At 37.2% G+C, this 20,007-nt stretch overlaps 1 protein-coding gene across 2 annotated transcripts; it reads left to right on the top strand.

Moving 5' to 3' along the window:
- The first annotated feature begins 10,605 nt into the window (after positions 1-10,605).
- LOC116206770 (cathepsin 7-like) lies at positions 10,606-13,670 on the top strand. Of its 2 annotated transcripts, none has more exons than XM_031539575.1 (6): positions 10,606-11,036; positions 11,427-11,459; positions 11,584-11,665; positions 11,819-12,108; positions 12,212-12,364; positions 13,219-13,670. In XM_031539575.1, the coding sequence occupies exons 2-6, from the start codon at positions 11,430-11,432 to the stop codon at positions 13,483-13,485; spliced, it is 822 nt and encodes a 273-aa protein (XP_031395435.1). In that variant the 5' UTR covers positions 10,606-11,036; positions 11,427-11,429; the 3' UTR covers positions 13,486-13,670. The 2 variants fall into 2 exon arrangements, with proteins under 2 accessions (XP_031395435.1, XP_031395434.1); XM_031539574.1 differs by having other exon boundaries at positions 10,610-11,036; positions 11,422-11,459.
- The last annotated feature ends 6,337 nt before the right edge of the window (positions 13,671-20,007 follow it).

Consider the following 20,007-nt stretch of genomic DNA (forward strand, 5'->3'; position numbering starts at 1 on the left):
TGACTTCTTTGTCAATGGCAATTGGCAAATGATACCTTGAGATTCATTTTTTTTTTTCCAATGCTTCAATTATATCCATCTGTGGATTTCTTTTATTTGGAGATATAGTCATAAGATATCAACATACAAAATCTATACATAGATGTTTCATTATTAAAAAATTTTAATGTATGCCGATAAGTTTTACTCGTTATAGTATAATCTTCCCTGTCAAACTAAACAAATGTTATACATTATTACTCAATGGTTTCTCATTGCATGCTTCGCTAGTTGCTTTCGTAATCTTAATGCCTTGTAAACATCATTATGATGGAATATCTAAATTAAATAGTACATCACGAGCTATGTTAAAAAAATTTCTTAAGTTAGAATATTGCATGTCATAACTGTGACAATAATTTTATCAGGGATCACCATAAATTCTTATGTAATTAGAAACAATTCTGAACTCGCTACTTCCATGCTTATGTATGCATATATTGTGAATTGCTTTACTCTATCATCTTACTATAATCGACATTTATGGCGATGATTTCATAAATATTCGAGGCAAGTGTAAGATGATTTCATAAATATTCGAGGCAAGTGTAAGAGTCCAAATACAAATAAAAGTAAGTCTAGCGTGAAAAAGTTAAATTCCGTTAATTTTATTTGCCGTTCTAACATAGAGGGTGGGGATTTAGAATGGCTCCAAGTTGTTTTATATCTTATTATCAACAACCCAATCACTTGGAAAGCAAGTAACAGTTAAGAAAATGATTTAAAAGAAGTTAAGAGCCAACAATTCGAGATTAGTTTATTATTGATTGCAAATAAAATAACAAAAGTTTTAAATGGAACAACTCAACGAACGATTATAAAGATAGACTATTTTACTTTTGAAATATAATAAAGAAAAAAGTATTTGAGCAAAGCTAGAGATCATGATAGACGTAGGTGATCTATATGGGTCCATATAACTTAATATATATATATATATATATATGGGGATCCATATAATAATAAATGAGTTCTTTAAAAAACCATTATTTCTAGTTTCTGCTGTGAATTATATGAGCCTTTCATATATATAGTGATGGGGCAACTGCTCATAACATGAAAGCCACATTGATTACTGAATGTCGCCAGAAAATACATTTTTTAAATCTCTTTTTATTGCCAAGAAAAAAAAATTATAGTGGCTTATATATAGCATGGCCCACCAAGAGTAACTGAGATTTTGTAGGGCGCAAAATTGAGATCTAATTTACGATCTTATTATTGGAAAATTTTCCTTCGGTGCTTGAGGACGATTTGCCCTTGACCCATTTTGGGACATCGATAAGTCCAATGTGTAGAAACAATCTTCATAATATCATCTTCGTAATTTCTGATGATCAAGATCGAGAAATAGGAAAGGCCCAAAATGGTTGTATCACACACATGTGGTCTAATTCCTGAGACACATTTCTTCGCACGATATTAGAAGTGAATTACAATTTATAAAGTGTAAATCGATTTTTACAATTCTTTGCATCACCAAGTCTATCTATAAGGTTGTAGTGCAATAGTTGGTGTTAATGAAAGATAAAAGTTTAAAATAAGTAAAAAGTGTATCACATTAATCCCAGCGTGAGTATGATTGTGAGTACATATTTGTTGCCGAGGGCCGGGGCAGCGGTTAGCAAAGAAGAGCGACGAGTGACATACAATTATAGACAGTATTTGAGTCATTTTCGTAAGTCCTTTTGCCGAGGGCAATGAGAACAGACATATTTATAAAATTAGCTTTTCATTATTATTACTAACATTCTTTCTGTTAAGTATATGATGACAAGAACATTCCTCGATCAAGCTAAACTGACCACGTACACGAAAATTAGCAAAATTAGTAGAAGGTTATTCGGACAATGGAAAATAGGGTAAATGGATGCTGAGCAATAAACATTAATTATACTTTACGAAGTGCAGCCACCCTATACGAAATACTGGTCGTCGATGTTGGCCCCTACCTCTCCTCTTGTCAATTGATCTGCTCCTTATTTATTTGTGATTTTTAATTTTTAATTTCTTAATTTGATAAATGTGTTTTACAAATATAAGAAAGATATAAGTGGTGAAAAAATTAATAAAATTTATTTTTTGCTATAAACAATATAAATTTGAAAATACATGCTTAAATTTAAAAGAAGTTTCAATTTTAGCTGTAAACAAAAATTGAGGTAAAATTCGTGCTTTTTTCCATTTTGGGATATTTCATAACTGATTGTTCGAGCAAAATATTAACAAAAGTATATAATTAATTGTAGTATTATGTAAAACAAAAAAAAAGAAACTTTGAATTTCAAGAATAGCATGAACTAATGAAGATATTTTTAACTAAGGAGAGCTTTAGTTTTTAGTGGGTCGATTCATATCGAATTAGATTAATCGGGGCCCATAAACCTTTCAAATAATAATTATCAAGATACATATAAAAAAAAATGTTAACCAAGAGACATGAGGATGTGAAGTTGATCGCATAGAGAGGCTTAGCAACATAGAGAGATCTAGGAGTTTGGTCCAAGGAGAGTGAAATTCAATGGAAGATGTGGGAACAATAATATTGTAAAGTTAAGGAGAAAAGGAAATAATATTATAAAGAAAATGACAAATTTAACATAATATGAATAATTTTATAACTTTTCTCAACTCTAATGGGAGCCAGTGCCTCTCTGCACGACGCTAATTTCAGATACAATAAGATCACAGTATGTTTAAGTTTGAGAAAACAAACTTCCTGAAATGAGGAAATTAATTAATAAGCTTATCAACTCATCAGTTGTATGGTTGATACAACTACTTGTAATTCATTTTTCACGTGATAGTCTCTACCGTATGATCGTCCCTTGTACTGAGCAGGCCTCACCTCTCAAAGATGCGCTAGAGTGGACACGGTTGGCTCAATTCATTCGATATAAAAAGCAATTAGTTTCGTGCAATACTCCCCGGACACCTCCGCTAAGCAATTGCGATGAGCCTGATAACTATGGCAATGTGATTTATGACCCGGCTAAATAAATAGTCGGCGAGTGCAATTCCGGTTCCGATTCCGATTCCGAGCCCGAACCCGAACCCGAGTCGACGTTCTTGTTGTTGTTGTTGTTAGTTCTGCAACTGAGGACAAGGGCACGGAAACAAACGGGGCCGCAGAGAAAAAGTTCTTCAGCGGGATAATGACGGATGGGGCCCACAGGGACCAGAGCTGCTTGTTTTAACGATGTTCCGACTGAGAGAGAAGCGCATCGCAACGCAGATGACAGAGGAAAAGAAGAGATATCGACCAGAAAATCGGGGGTGGGACCCACACGTACACGTCCATTGACAGAAGTCGTCAGTCTGTGACATACAAATAAATAACCAAATTCCTCACAGGAAAACCGGTCTCCCCTTTCTGCACACAAACAAATCCAGCACGGTGGGTTTCTACTTTCTACCATGCTTGTAGATAAGAATAATTTTTATGAAAAATTTTTCTCGGATTTATCGAAAATGAGAAACAAAACAACGGGAATGATAATAAGATGGAGAGTCTGTTTGTACCGGTGAGCGGAGATTACGTGCAGTAAATGCAGAATGGGATCCGGTGGAGGAGACGAATCGAAACTAGCTTACCAATTTAGGAATCGATCACTATGTTCTCACATGTAAAATGGAGCGCCAAAACATTCGTCAGTTAACTTATGAGTCTGTCGTTCCGCGTAAGTTATTGGACTCGGATTATGTAATAATTGGACGGACGCAATTTTATGATGATGAGGACGGGAGGAAGTAGGGGGCAACTGTAGCGTTGTAGGATGAGGCGCCGCCCACAACACTCGAACCAAGTTGAAGGGTGGTCCCCACCGAGTGGCACGTTCAGCAACTCAGATTTCCAGCTGGTGGGGTCCGCACACTGGCCTCCATCACTGGGTTGGGTTGGGTTGGGTTGGACGTTTGGGGAATTTACTGGGGGGTGACAATAATAAGAAGAGGCCGTGACTATGGTAAGTTGAAGGATGGGACTGAGCCCAAAGAAGGAAAGCCCATCCCATCCACTGGCAGGTGAGTTGGGTGACATTCAAACTTGGCTGAGGAAATCCTGTCGTCTTTGGAATTGGAATCGGGATTGAAATTATGATTGATGTGACTTCTTTCTTGATTGTAATTTTTTTTTGAATTCCGACATTCGAAAGATTAATTAGGTTCCGATTAATCCAATCGAATCGAGTCAGCCCACGAAAGACTAAAACTATCATAACGTGAATTTTTTTACATTCACACGGACTCGAATCCGAAATATTGCTTATTACGAGTACCGAACCATTAAATTTTTTTTCCTGTTATTTGGAACTTTTTTTTTTTTTGTTGGTTTCTTTTCTGTGTTGGTTGAGATTCTTTCCTTCTCCTTAAGGAATATAATGTAAGGGCAATTGTCGGGGAATAGTATCGGACGTAATAGATAAAAGTATGGGACGTACAGTTTATGATTGCCCTGTAATATCTTCTATGAAATAGAGTTAACGTGCTTATTGCTTAGCCCGCAATTATCTCCTATATATGGTTACTATTCAAATTAACCCCCAAAGAAGAGTTGGTGTGCCTTTGATTAGATGCTATCATCAAATCGAAAAATACAATTATTTCTGTTTTCTCTCTTTATTTTAAGGAGGAAAAATATGTAAATACTGTCCTGTGCCCCTCAAGACACTATTCTATCATCATCGGTGCTTCAAGACGATTTTTTTTTCAATTTTTTAAGAAGTCTTAACAATTCATGTTGTTTTGGATAGAAGTGAAATGGAGGGAAAAACTCCTATATAAAATCCCCTCTCATTTCCTCGATTTTTCTTGATCTAAAATAGAGGATAAAAGATTTTGTGACGAGACTACTAGTGACCACCTGTGTGGCCTTTTTCAATGTTTAGCTGCAGCCTCCACCTTACTATATCTTTTATTTCTTATAATGGATCCATTACTTGTTTGAATGTTGGATAAATAGTGACCGGAAGACCGCCTCAGGGATGGATCGTATTAAATATGGATGGGGCTTCTTGAGGGAACCCAAGTCTTGCAAGGGCCGTTGGTTCAGTATAAAACGAGGATGGATGCTGGCTTCCTGGCTTTGCGAGGGATATTGGCCTTACAGTGCACACGGTGATAGCGGAGCTTTGTGGTGTATTATCGGGGTTTAGAGCTAGTACGGGAGCTCGGATATAGGCGGATTTTATTGGGATTAAGTTGAAGAGGCTTCATGTGATGGCTCTTGTGAGGGACATACAGTAGATGTTAGCGCGGGATTGGCAGGTAGAAGTTAGCCATTTGTATTGAGAAGGAAATTGTGTGGCCGATTGGATGGCATGATTGTCGCTGAGTCTATCCTCTTTGAATGCTTGCTACCAGGTTTCATCTGATGGTTTCAGAGCCTTGCCTTCTGGAGATTTTGTTGGAGCTACATTATCCTGCTTCTGCAGTTTAATTTCGTTGTTTGTTTTTCTATTTCTTTGGGGCTTGGCAGCATTATCTACCGAAAAAAGAATAATGACTGAAATTCTAGCGTATGAGAAAATTTACAAAACACAAAATAGCGTAGGGAAAGGATCGAGGTGCAACCCAATGAGGATTGAAGGTAGATTAACATCCTCGATGGCATGCTTTGTGTTTATGTAAAGATCAGTACTCAATCTTCGTTATGAGTTTCATAGAAAAAGAAAAGGAAATTAATTTCCGGTATAGGGCATCTATTTAAAAAATAACAGACTAGATCAAGGTCCATGTTGGGACCTTTTGATTTTAAGTCGATGCCACGTGCCATTGCACTATGTTCCTTATAGTTTGAGAGAGTTCATGTGATGGTCTCTTGACCTCTCTCGTACATATTTGTATTATACGGGTAAAGAATTGCACTTATTAAGAAAAACTTAGTACTTTGTGAAAAATGAAATGTGAGTTATTTCGTATGAAGTACAATACTACCTTTGAAAATAGAGAGTATCTCCCAATAATTAAATTTATTATTAACTACAAGATTAAATTAAATTTATTATTAACTACAAGATTAAATTAAATTATAACTCTTCACTATAATTTTCTTGATAATGGAAACTAACAAGTATTTTAGAAGCATGTGCGATCTCATGCGTAGCACAAAGCATAACGTCTAATTTTGGTTTAAAATGGGGGCATTAGACTTAAATTACTAGCTAAAATTGCGCAAAAGAAGGCAGAATTTGGTCAACTAATCATATAATTTCATGCCTTGTAGGATTTCTCTTTCAATTGTATATAGTATTTTGCTGTTTAAATTTTTTATCTTACTACGCCAAACGGCTTCCTTTGCCAGATCAAAGAAGTGTCTCTTCATCAGCAGTGAGAGGGTTTAGCCCATTCTGATGGCAATTCTACATGCGTTATCTTTATGGTCGGTGTGCGTGGTCGGTTAGATTAGGCCACTGCACGAAAATTAAATCATTCTGATATGTCTTTGTTTATATTTTGATTAAATTGCTAGCCTTTTCTAAATTATATAAGCGTATTGATTTCCTCTGAACCTGCAACAATCACCGATCGATCGTGTGTCCCACAAATCTCGAACCTCCATGAGCTCGGCACGATCAACCTACGAAGGAAAATCGAGAGGGAATCTTGATTTCCTTCTCTGATGCTTTAATCAGATAGTGTATGAGGAAAGTAGAAGGAATTGAATTTATGAGTTCAGACATACCTGGCAGGTTTATATAGTGTGGATAGATATCTCCATCTTGATATCAACTACAACGGGTTTCTGTCGGATAGCCTTTAGACTGCGGTCAAGAACCGCTGGGGAAGTTGCTCCATTAACGTGAAACATTGGCTGTATTTTACATTGTATGCATTGCTTATAAACCTATTAATGGCACGCGTTCCTTCTTCGGTCAATTTTTTTTTTGTGCCACATTCGTCTGACAAAAGTCAAATGATTGAACTTTAGTAAAAATTATAAAGAGTGATAACACAAAAACCAAAATTAGCTACTCAGCAACTCTGTATCGATTATTAGTTCTCACGAACAAAAATGCAGGGACCTCGCTCCTGTGAGCGCTGATGTCTCGAGACTTTTCTTAACTTCGGGGCCTTGCCATGAGTTCTCTTGTTCTGTTGCTCTCAAAAAATTGTGAGGATCACTTATATCTCACCCATGCTCTCTCTGAGGCCCTTGAGACGGGTAAAATCGCCTTGTCACGCCATAGATATATGGTATACTACTTCTGTGCTTTGCAACATGGACTGGGGAGTCAATTCTGTGATGGAATAAGATTAAATGGTTTATGTTTGATCAAATCTAAGCTCTCTATGCTTTCATGAATTCAACCATCCCTGGAACTCAATCCGAGCCCATCTTAGATTCCCTCTATGGTCTTTGTGGCCTATCTACTGATCCCGCACTGCTCCCTTAGAGTCGAATTCGATAAAGAGAATCAGCAGGTGTTCATGACAATTCTAGCCATAACAGAAGCAGCAAAGGCCTAGAAAGCACATGGACAAACCAAACAAAAGTTGATGAGCTCTAGCAGGCTTATCCTAAGCCCCACCAAAGAGAAACTTCTTATAACAGCAACTGTAAACTATAATTAACTGGGCTACAATTGTCATTGAAAACTGACGGATTTTCCCACTAAACACGATCCAAAATTTCCGAATTATTCAAGATGAAGAATCAACATCCTTTGAAGCTATCGCAGGACGTGGCCTTTGCTCTCTCTTGAAAGGTTGACTGCCACTGGTACTTTCGTTGATAAGAGAAGGCTGTTTGTTCCTTGCTCTCAATTGTAGAAAGACCTCAAAACCTCAAACTGGAGCATCATAAATCTAAAACAAGCTTATAGTATAAGCTAATTATTTTATAAATTGGAAAAAATAACCTTTGGTGTATGGGAAGATTAAATTAATGGGAAATTTCTATACAGAATCATTAACAAACCTCTGCTGGTGAGAAATTTCTTGGAGCTTACCCTTCTCCCTCAGTAGTCCATGAACTATGCCCTTTCGATGCTCATCTCATGGAAGAAAAGCTAAGATAGACAGCATGTGTATAGCTTGATGGGGAAGAAGACAGCGGACTGATCAAGAAGTACAGGGAAGATGAAATGAAGCTCTTCTCCTCCAAAGTAGTAAAGCCAGACTTAGTTCTCGCAAAATTTGCTAAATTAATCCCATGGAAGAAAAGGCTAAGATAGACAATGGAGGCACTAGTACAGAAAATAATTTTAAGGCCTATCACACAATCTCTAAAGCAGCTTATCGTAAGGTGTAAGGATAACCATTGGAAATGTATAAGCCTTCATGTATAGTTTGAAAGAAATGACTGCAAACAAAGACAATAGCTCGTGCTTTGCCCACGCAGCCGAACGAGAGAGAGAAGACAGAAAGAGAAGTTGCAGCTCATCATGCCTTGATCAAACTAAACGCATCATGACAAGAACAACATGAATATCCTCACGATCAAAAGCAGCATAGAAGGTTGACGAAATAAGAGTAAACATTTTTTGAGCACCCGAGAAATCTCACACTTCTGAAATGAATGAACATTTTTCCTAGCCATACCGCTATCATAATCGTCTTTGCTAGCAATACCAATATCATGCGCGGCTCTGAGTCACTAGATGAATCATTAAGTGCCAATACTACTGAATGTATCAACAAATTCCACCGCAAACTCCTTGTTCCAACACAATAGCAGCTTAAATAAGCAGTAGAACTAGCAGTTTGAGGAGGTGGAATCAGCTGGTAGCCCGAAGGATGAGCCAGAGCTGTCCCCCTTAGCATCCATCACCAGACCATTTTCCCCGCAGCTCTTCTTCTTCTTCTCCTCGTCATCATCAACAGTGGAGAAGCTTTCCTGCGACTTTGCCAAAGAAGAGTAAAGAGAGAGTGAGGGACTAGCAGAGACGTGAGAGACAGAATCTGGTTTACCTGAGCCGCCAGCGGGGACGATGGTGACAACAGTAGCAGCCACTATGGCGGTAAGCGCAACAATGGCAGGGAGAGCAAAACCGACGGCGGCGACATCTCCTGTGTGTCCTTACGATCGGAGGATTGGAGAGCGAGGAGAATGGATTCCTTCGTTGAAGTTCGGACGTCCTTGAGATATTTGAGGGGTGGGAATAGAAAAGTGTGGAGGGAAATATGAAATTACAACAGTTTGATTTTACCATTTATTTTTAACTCTACTCCTCTTATCTTCAATTCAACAATATAATTATTAATTTTTTTTATTTTTTAATCATTCAATTCAATTTTTAATATTAAATTCTCTTAACTATTCATTACTTTTTCACACTTTTTCTCATAATTCAACAACATAATAATTATAAATCAATTAAAACCAAAATTCAACTCTACTCAATTCTAAAACTAAATACAACATAGGCTTCGTTTGATTTTTAAATTATGATTGAAGTTTACTCAACTCAATTCTATTTTTTTTCTCAAATTTAATAATATAATAATAATAATTTCATCTTTTTTTTTCATTTAATAAATACATTCTCACTCGTATTTTTTTCTAATCATTTTAAAATTTCAATTTAATAATATTTTTTCACTCATACTTTTTCCTAATCATTTTTAAAATTAATTTTTTAATAATAAATTTCATATCCACCTTCACATCTATATATATATATATATATATATATTCTCACATATTAATGATATTTGTCAACACTTACAATCATTGCACAAATCAAGTTGAGTTACATAACTTATTCAACTCAAAAACAAAACGCAAGCTTAGGGATTATGAGCGGTTCTTTTTGAGCGGTTTTCATATCCGCCGCCTATACATATGATTGGACCGCGGTTAATAATGAACCGCCTGTTCATTATCAATTTTAAGCTGTGGTTCATTAAACTGCAGGGCAAGGTTCAATTTCCATGCGGTTTTTAAGAACCGTCACCATCTTTTAATAGCGCTAAAGGGTTTGCATTGTAGTGCTCGTAATCTGATATGGATATTCACTTGCCCATAATATATAGATATGTTTGCCATGTATATAATTAGAGATAATATAATTTCTCATGAAATATTCGCAGAATATATAGGAGATATCGCTAAAATATTAATAAATAAACACCAAATATATCCATAGAGTTTTTCTAAGAGTAAAGATGTTATGACGATCGAGGTGTACTCAACCTAATAAATAGGGCCGATTTTCCAGTCTCTAATGTAACCGTGAGCTCAAGAGGTGGCGGGAGTAGGATTACCTAAGTTCTCGTAATAAAAGGTCCTTCTCATTTTCTCGACGCTCTCATCAATAACAAATTATATGATTCTTTCTGACACCAAATTAACCATCCCGGATTAGGAAACCGAAGTATATTTACAATGCGTTTGTTTTCGGAGTTAAAGTCACGAATTTGTGATTGTGATTGTGATTGTAGAAGAAAACAAAAATATATGAGGCCCACCAATTTGACTTTTGAAATATAAAATGAATGGAAGGTAGAGATAATTAATTGTAATGGGATTGTATTTTAATAATATATGGGACCCACTAATTTGACTTTTGAAATGTGTGTTTTGTTGTATAGTGTTTTGAGTTAAAGTTAAAGTTAAAATCTTAAATCACGATTTTGAAAACAAACGGAGCATTAAATTTAAAAAAAGAAGAGTTTTTTTTTAAGGTTTCAACTTTAATAAGTCTTTCTCCTCTCCGATTCCTACCGCTCCCCACACTGTGAATCTCGTTGCCCAGACAGTCTCGTTCGGCCTCAGTCTCGTTCTGCCTCCGTCCCCTAGCCCAGACCGCCGTCACCCCTGAGGTGAAAGTTTCACCATCACGGCTTCATCCCCCCAGCCAAGGCTGTCCCTCTCTCCTGCTTGATGAACCTCACCTGACCGACCTCTAGCTTGGATCTGTCCTGATTTCCACTTTCTTGATTGGCAATTCCGTAATTGTTCAGATTCCCATCGACCTCTGTCTCATCACCTTCGCCTCCGCCTGTCTGATGCGCCTCCAAGGGTTTCACACGGTGGCGATGGTCGTCTTCCTCTGGTACGTACCCCCGCTGTCTCTCGCCCTTCTCTGAAAGGCCCCGCCCCACACACTCACCCGAGTCCCGACGTCTCTCTCGCACTTTCACTTCAGCCCCCCTCGCCCAACTCTCTCTCTCTCTCTCTCTCTCTCTCTCTCTTTTTCTTTATGTCTATGTGTGTCCATGGCCATGGCGTCTCTTTTGGGTTTACGATTTACAGAGAAGATGTTTTTCAATTTTTTTTTTAAAGTTATCGGTTTAAACCGAAACCGAAACCGAACCGAACCTAACCGAACCGAAATAATTCGGTTCCATTCGCTTCGGTTCTCTCGCAAGTTGCTTCAAATCTTAAGCTATTTTATTGTAAATCATCTTTTAATAATTTTTTTTTTAAAAAACTTTCAGTGCAGACTATGGCAGCAAGGGACCAGGTCGTAATAAAAGTGAGTAATAGCGAAATTCTATTATTATTTTTTCTTTCTTTATAGATTTCGTTAATTCTAGTATTACACTATAAATCATAAATTTTATGTTATTCTCAATCTCATATAATTTTTTATATAGTAGGGGTTACCAGCAGACCTACCGCCTTCAAAGACTTGGCGTGATCATGGTATACTTAGCAGAGTTAGGGACCAAAAAGACTCGGGTGAGTATCATTAATCTTCTAAGACAGTACAAAAGTTAAACGTTAATTATTGTTTTTTTTTTCTTTTATGGATAAAATTTTAGCAGTCAACTTATCAACTTAATTATAATAGATTTATGGCTTATAATATGGTCGAATTTCAATTGATTGTAGTTATTTGTTGGGCTTGCGCCACGGTTGGGTTGCTGGAAGCGGAGTATCGACGAAAATATCCCAATACAGATATTGTTTTATCCGTACAAGAGTTGGTTAACTGTACCATCTCCAAGGAGGAAGTTGCTCGGAAGCTTGCTGCGAAACCGAGACAAATTACGGTCGACCAATATGATTGTTATACTTGTGGACACAGCAAATCTCTAAAGTTCGTAAAGAACAATGGTCTTGTGTTAGAGCAGGAATGCAGGTGGAGGGGAAAACGCAAGAATTTTAGACCTAAGAAGGAGGTAATTTCCCCTATACTAAATTTAAGATATTGGTTGATTTTCCAATTTATTTGTTTTAACTTTTTATAATATTTATAATATTTATACTCTTTTATTTATATAGAGATGGAATGGTGTCAAAATCATTGATTATAAGCGGGTTGACGATAAAATGAGTGAGGAAGAGAATGAGGAGGCCTTGCTCAAGGCGCTCCAAGATGGTCCAGTGATAGCAGGAGTTGCGTACGATCCAATCATGGATGAAGAACTCAGAACGGTACTATGCTAATACTTGCATGTTTAAATGTTTTATGAACATAGATGTTGATCATGGACTTAAACCGGTAATATGTATTGATCATGTATTGCTTTTGCTATTTCTGCAATGTATCTATCCTGTTTTCGGTTTGTTTTGGGTTTGTAATGTCACGAATGTCGGTTCAACGAGCTTATATATGTGCTGCTAATTGCTGCTGAGGATGATGTGTTCCAGCTGATTATATGGTAGTTGCTTCTTGTCTAATTGTCCTAGCCAAAAGAAGTGTTTTGCTCGGTCTTCTAAAAATGAGTTCTTAGGTGTGTGCTATTTGTTAATGGTGTTTTAAGTGTTAATAGTACGGTTTAGCATAGAATTGGTGATCTGGTTTCGCTGTAATTGATTGAAGCATAGTATTTTATAGGACATTGGTTGCTGTATGGTTTTTGTAACTTCGAGATTACCTTCTTGTTCAATATGCCTTAATGACTTGAGAATGTCCATATCAGTGGTGTGTAAGTCATACTGTTTATATCTTTTGGATGTCTTCAAGGAACAATTCTTGCTTATCGATCCTCTTGCTATTTGCTTATCTTTGCTTTATGGTCAAGTTGGCTGACCTAGATGCTTTTACACCTTGCTCAATTTTTTTCCCCTAATTTTTCAAAATTTCAGCAAGCATGTTTATGTAGTTGAAAGCGTAGTTGGGCTGCACCATAGCTACTACACTTTAAACCTTGAGTTTCCGCCATGTCAGTGCTTTCCTTTGTAATGATGTCCAATGTGTTTGGCCCCTAGGACTTTGCTTTTGCTATTTCCGCCAAGTATTGGTCATGGATGTTGTTTTCTAATTTATACATAACTTTTACGTGCAGGGCATTTGGGATGGCACGGAGATATATGTAGATCCTGAGCACGGTCCCAGCTACCATTCCATCGTTCTTGTAGGATATGGTACAGATCTAGAAGGAAAGAACTACTTTGAGTTCCAGAACTCACGGGGCAAGCGATTTGGGGACAGTGGTTTCGGGAAAGTTCTACGCTACTCAAGCGTGGAAACACCTCTGGGGTTTCCACTAGTAAAATGGGCATATCGCCCACCCGATATCATTCGAGTTCACGAGGGGGAGCCAGACCTCTGAGTCTGAAATGCTGAGACTTCGAGACTAGAGCAACATTGAATCATGATTAGTTGCACTAATTAATCCAATGTAGTAGCTTAAACATCTCTGACGTGTAGTTTATTTTTGAATTTAGACTTAGAATCTTTCGTCGAGTTTTGTTGTAATCACAATATATTTCATAATTTAATAAATTTGTATGCTAAGTAAGCTCATCAAAATCATTCCAATATAAGAAGTTTTTGTTTGGATTACATTAAAATAACATTGAATATAAATGATACTTGAATTTTTTTTTTCAGTGTGAACCATCGTATCCGGAAGTTCAATTGGGCCCCGATAATCCAATCGAGCTGGCTCGCCTCACTAAGTGGTAAAGGTTTATCAGTTTAAATTTACTGCATTTATAAGGACTTAAACTTGAGACTTTGCTTAAGTGGAACAAGCGTCAAACCGCTTGAACCAACCCATGTTAGTAAATGATACTTGAATTTTAAAAATTTTAAAATAAAATTTTCAAAACATCAAGGGCTTGGCGGAATCATTCCACTGGCAGGACGCTAGAGGCTCCCATTTGGTTATTTGTAAGTCATAGACTGATGGCTTCTATCAAATGAACGGCTGTGTGGGGGTCCCAAACTGCAACAAAAAGAGCTATGGTGACGAGTTATTGGTGTCGTCAGCTTTTGATGACGCAAAAGGTGACACAACGGTATGCGTTGCCACTGATGGGCTTGTGCTAATTCTTTCAAACTCCCACTCTCTTAGTGTTTCTTTCAATCACTCAAACACATGTCTGCAACACAAAGAATCTGCAGTTCAAAACATGAATAGAGGGAGAGAAGAACAAAGGATGAAACTGAGAGAGAAAAAAGAAGAACTTCATTAACTGTCACCACACAATACATCATTGACCCTTTCCTACATATATAAACACAAAACAACTGCTAAGTAACTGCTCCTGCACACGTCTAACAATCCTTAAATAGCTACAAAGTCCCTATAAGCAGGGTTACTGCAACTTAAGGACCTAACTGCAAATTAATAAAACTGCTTAGTAAACAGAGAAACTACAGACGTTTAATAAAGATAGAGCAGCTCTGAGACAACATCCAACAGCTTGTCTATCGATCAACAATGCCTAAACTCTGGTCACCAAAGAACGATCTGCAGTGACGAGGGTATATTCGTCAGCAAAGGTCTAGTCAAATGCGACACCATACACATATCACCATAGATTGACATAGGTGACAGTCATCGTCTCCAAAGGTACCATCAATGGCGATACTATATATGCGTCATTATGTGCGCCTTTAACTTTTTTATTTTAAAAAAATTTCGAAAATAAATATATATTATTTGCAGCCGAACCTGCCTCCCCAGGCCCCAATCCTAGGCTGGGCGCACTGTGCACCCACGTAACAATTCTTCTCATTTGCACACACGGAGATTTGAGCCGGCGTCTGGATGAGCATTCCCTTCCGACCACCAATCTATATGTGTTGTTCTTGTCATCCAATCTGTATGTGTTATTCTTGTCATCCTCGTCCAATTACTTGTCTTTATCCGTAAACTGATTGTCCTTGATAGTATAAACACTTGGACCAATGTAAGCTGTCAACAGCAGAAGACATTGCCAAAGTAGGGTCCCGGATATTTTGGTCCATTGTCATCTGCAGAAGGGGCAACTTGCAAAGAATTCAGACGAACAGATTCATCTAGTTATTCAAAAAATTAAGGGTGGGATGCACAAACCCTTACCTTTTCTATAGAAAAAAATGTGACATGCTCGAACACAATGAGCTATAGTAAGGCAGAACAATCTACCGAAAAGAATGTAAACTGAGGAAAACTAAGTTAATAACTAATAATAAAAAGTCTTCAAATAACAATCCTTTATTGTCCAATCAGTAGAGTCAGTACAAGACCCTGAATTGGTTGGAGCAAAAGCAAACACCAAAACACGAAGAAGCAATGGTCCAACACAAAACCAGTGGATAAGCTGTCAGAGCAGTTTTTTTTTTTTGGTTACATGTCAGAATAGTAATATGCCTAACCGCGCAACGCGGTGGAATTATTTCTTTAGTGGGAAGCAAAGGGGAAGTGATCACACTGCAATTCGAGAAAATATAAGGCAAAAGAAAAAATAAATAAATAACAAGACAAGCTAATAGCGGACACAACATTTCAGAGCCCTACATGAATAGGCAGAGAGAGATTTACCTCTATCCATGGCATTTGAAATATCAAGAGACTTAACAAGGTTTACAAGATCGAAGTTCCTGGAGACACACATAGGGAATAATTAGATATTGGATGATGATTTGGATATGAATATGTAATAATTGGTAAGGCAAGCAATTTAAAACGGTTAGAAGGACTGTTTCCCCTCTGCATGCGTCATCCATTTCAAAGGACTATGAAAGACTGATGAGGACCAGATTCCTAGCCACCCCCTTCAAGGAAAAATGCTATTAGTAATGATACAAGCACAAAAAGGAAAAGTCGGGTTATGAGGACAAGTTTTCGAGCATGCCCTAATTCCATTTCATTAAGGAAAGCGGTAAGCTATTGGTATGACCTCTTCCAAGTCGAACAACGGAGAAACACTAAATTATAAGCACATATAAATATCAAATTAATACCTATACAACATAAAATAGGAGGAGAAGGAACAACATGACTGTGTAATTAGAGAAACAGCTAATCCAAGACACATTGGGCTATCGGGCACCCACAAAGCAGAGTCAGAACAGATTGGTGGCAAGTTGTAGACAATCCAAAATTGTTTGAAGAACTTTCTCGGCAGTGAATATATTGACCTTGGGTCATAATTGGTCCAGCATGCAAAAGCATGAATAGCATCCATTATAGAAAGACCCGTTGAGAAACGAGATTGGGCAAGGTTCATGGCCTTATCTCATCCAAACTGAACACAAAGGTGTCACAGGAGCGAAACAGTATGTGTGTATGTGTGTATCTATATATATACATATATATATATATATGTATGTATATATGTTGGAGAAAAATTGGGGAGTGTGAGAGGACAAAATGTCACACACCGGTTGAAAGGAAAATATGAAAAAAGTTTATAAAAGACAAAGGCCCAGTAACCCATAGGTTTAAGCTTTTGAATTGCATATGGGCTCAAGTCTGAATTAGGTCCATTTTATTTAAAAATTATCTAACTGGTATCAGAGCCCATGGTTATAATCCTGGGTGTGTAGGGCGGCTTCGTGCCATGAGGTGCGCATAACGTGCATGTATGCGGGGGTCCGTGTGACATGTAGGCTCGAGTGTAAGCGTAACGTGTGCCTCGAGCAGGCACCCATTGTGTCCGATGTCGGGACATCGAAGTGAGGGCGGGTGTGATTAAGTCGTGTGGTCCCGTCGATTGATTTAGGTCATGTGGAATGTGTAAGACGACACGATACCACGTGAGGGCGGGATGTTGGAGAAAAATTAGGCAGTGTGAGAGGACAAAATGTCCCACACCGGTTGAAAGGAAAATATGAGAAAAGTTTATAAAAGATAAAGGCCCAGTAACCTATAGACTTAAGATTTTGGATTGCATATGAGCTCAAGTCTGAATTAGGTATATTTTATTTAAAAATTTATCTAACTATATATCTGCCACTATTATTTGAATATATGTTTAAGAAAAAGGAAAAAGGGACAGCAAGAATGAAAATTTTGAAGCAATAACTAATCTAGGAATAAAGGGGAAGATGGCACAAGCAGCAACCGATTAATTTATATGCAAAATTCAACAAACAACTGCAGTGTCAACAAATAATGGGAAGAATGAAAACAAATAAACCCATACAACTTAGGAAGCATAACAAAGTATAGAGATCATGATGTATAAAGGCTCATTATAGAATGGAATAAAAATTTAGTAATGGGATGGGAGGCTACCAAAGAAAAAAAATCAAAATAATACCCAGCGAGTTGTCGATCTGGCAAGCTTTTGAAACAAAATGCGCTCTTTATCCATGAGTTGTTCATGTAAAAACAACGGTTAACAGCATTAGTCGATCTGGCAAACTTTGTGTGCAAGGGACTTGTCATTATAAGACCCACACATATACAATGGAATATACCGGAGGTAACCATCAGCAAAAATGATGCACTTTGAGCAAAATAGATTGGAGGTAACATCTGACCAAGTTTGGAGAGGAGCAATATTCTGGCCCTGAGCAGCTTGGAGACGACACGATGAAACAGAAACGAGAAGATTGAGAACAAATAGTAGATAGATTACAAGGAATGTGAAGATTATAAGTAAAAATTTAACTGTGGAATCATTTTACATAAGTTAAAGGTCGAAAAGTAAGTTTGTTCTTTTTGGTAAAAATATTGGATTATGGAGAATGTTGGTGATAATATAATATACAATTTATTTTTATAGTGATAAGATGTGAGACCCACAGTAGTAATCCGAGAATACCAAATATTTTGACAGTAAAAATTTTTCCAACCACACCCATAAAATCTTAATCAAGAAAAATGACTAAGGGGAATCACTTTACGTCTAAATGACGTAAAATAGGTCGTAATCTTTGGATTATCCCGGGAAAATCCGAAGATTACATCTGACCAAACGGCCCCTTACTGTTTGTTAATATATGCATGGTTAGAGGATGGCGTGCAATCTCAATTACAAGACCTATTAAATTAAATAAAAATGAAAAGCTAATTGAAGGGAATAGAAAGTTCCATTAAAAAGAAAATGGAACGGAGAACTTGATTTTTGTGTTTGTCTGAAGGTGTGTACTACTGCACCTTAACCGGCTCCTTTCTCTCGTTGTAGTTAGTTTATAGTTGGGAGAGGGACCCTTGGTCGTGGGGAAGTGAATATAATGAGGTATTAGTATGAAGCAAAATTTTTTTTTCTTTTGCTTGAAGGGTAATATCACAAAACAAAAAGTCAGAATAACAAGAGTTACAAGGCCAGATTCATCCACTGTCCCTGAATAGAACAAAAGAGGGAAGACAGGAGATGACAACGGGCCCAGTGCGATTACAATATGCTACCCAGGAAGCTAAGGTTATGGGGAAGTTTTCTGATCTAGGAACATAGATAACATCCAAAAAAAAAAAGTGAGAGACAAATATTTAAGGTAGCCTCCACAATCTGTGCAATCGCAGGAGAGGAATCAGCAATTTTTTTTTCCTTTTCAGGTAAGCAGAAATCAGCATATTTTAATGCCTCAACAACGCCCATAGAATCCCCAGAAAGAAGCACCGCACTGAGCCCGAGGTCTCGAGCACATTTGGCTGCAAGGAGGGCGGCCAATGCTTCCCCTCGGAGAGGGTCTTGGGTGAGAATCTTGAATGTCCATGCATGTGGGAGAGATCCAAGCTTGTTGGTACATGCTATTCCGATCCAAGCACAGTTCTTTCTAATTGCAACACCAAAAGAGATCTAGAGAGATGATTTTTTGATTGGCGCTGCACCGGTCCGGTTCTGATAACAATGACCGTAAGATGGTCCATTGGTAGCTGCAATTACATTTGACCAGATAATTGCTTGTTTGAAAAAAGGTAGCAATCTAACATCTGCATGTATGTTTTTGATCAAATGAAATTTTTGGAAATATAGATGATGTTTTTTCATTTATACTTAATTTTTGCAAACAGGACGGGATATGGGATGGTATATTAATAGATGAAGATCCAATTTGTGGTTATTGTTACTATTGTGTCATTCTTACCGGGTATGGTACGGATGAAAAAGGACGTAATTACTTCGAGTTTTAGAGCACTTCGGGCCCCGCATGGGGGGATGGCAGGTTCGGGAAAGTTTTATGCTACTCAAATATGGGAAATGCTTCGGAGTTTAACATTTTGTTTTATGTTGCAGGGGTTACCACGAGGTCTACCACCCACAAAGAGTTGGCGTCCTGTCTCGTCAAAGCCAAGGATCAAGAAAATACGAGTTAGTGTATCTTCTAAGAAATAATAATACATGACATTTATGATTCATAGAGATACTTAACATCTATAATGAATAGAGATACTAAGGAAATAGTCAAGGAACTTATAAAAAAAAAGGAAATAGTCAAGGATAACAATCAATGACAATCTTTCTCGTATAATTGTTATATTTTAGACATGCACATATGCACATTAATTAATTTGTTTCATTTATTTCTTTATTTCTTTATTTCACAGATTTATGTGTATAATTATATAATATAATATAGGTTATTCTAACCTATGTCCTATGCGATAAGAACCAATAAATACAGTAAATTTTCTAAAATTACAACTTTGTTTAGCAAATTTTTAATATTCAGATACAAACATTCATTTCATTTTCAAATTGGTGCACACATTCATGGTAAGTATGAGTTGTTATCTTATGTCCTTAGAGCATAGGTTAGAAAAATCCATATAATATGGTTAATTCAAGTAAGGATTTTCACATCTAATTCCAATGATTTATGGTTTTAATAGTTCTTTGTTTGACAAATGCTACGACTAGTTCGCTTGAAGTGGAGTATAAAAGAAAATATCGTGGTGAAGAAATTAAAC

The sequence above is a fragment of the Punica granatum genome, chromosome 5 (assembly GCF_007655135.1).
Source record: "Punica granatum isolate Tunisia-2019 chromosome 5, ASM765513v2, whole genome shotgun sequence".
In the NCBI taxonomy this organism is placed as follows: Eukaryota; Viridiplantae; Streptophyta; class Magnoliopsida; order Myrtales; family Lythraceae; genus Punica; species Punica granatum.

Bases quoted from the DNA above. Each gene is read 5' to 3' on its own strand.
- LOC116206770 (XM_031539575.1), top strand. From the start codon at position 11,430: ATGGCAGCAAGGGACCAGGTCGTAATAAAA. The intron at 11,460-11,583 runs GTGAGTAATAGC...TTTATATAGTAG, and splicing joins GGGACCAGGTCGTAATAAAA to GGGTTACCAGCAGACCTACC. The intron at 12,365-13,218 runs GTACTATGCTAA...TTTTACGTGCAG, and splicing joins TGGATGAAGAACTCAGAACG to GGCATTTGGGATGGCACGGA.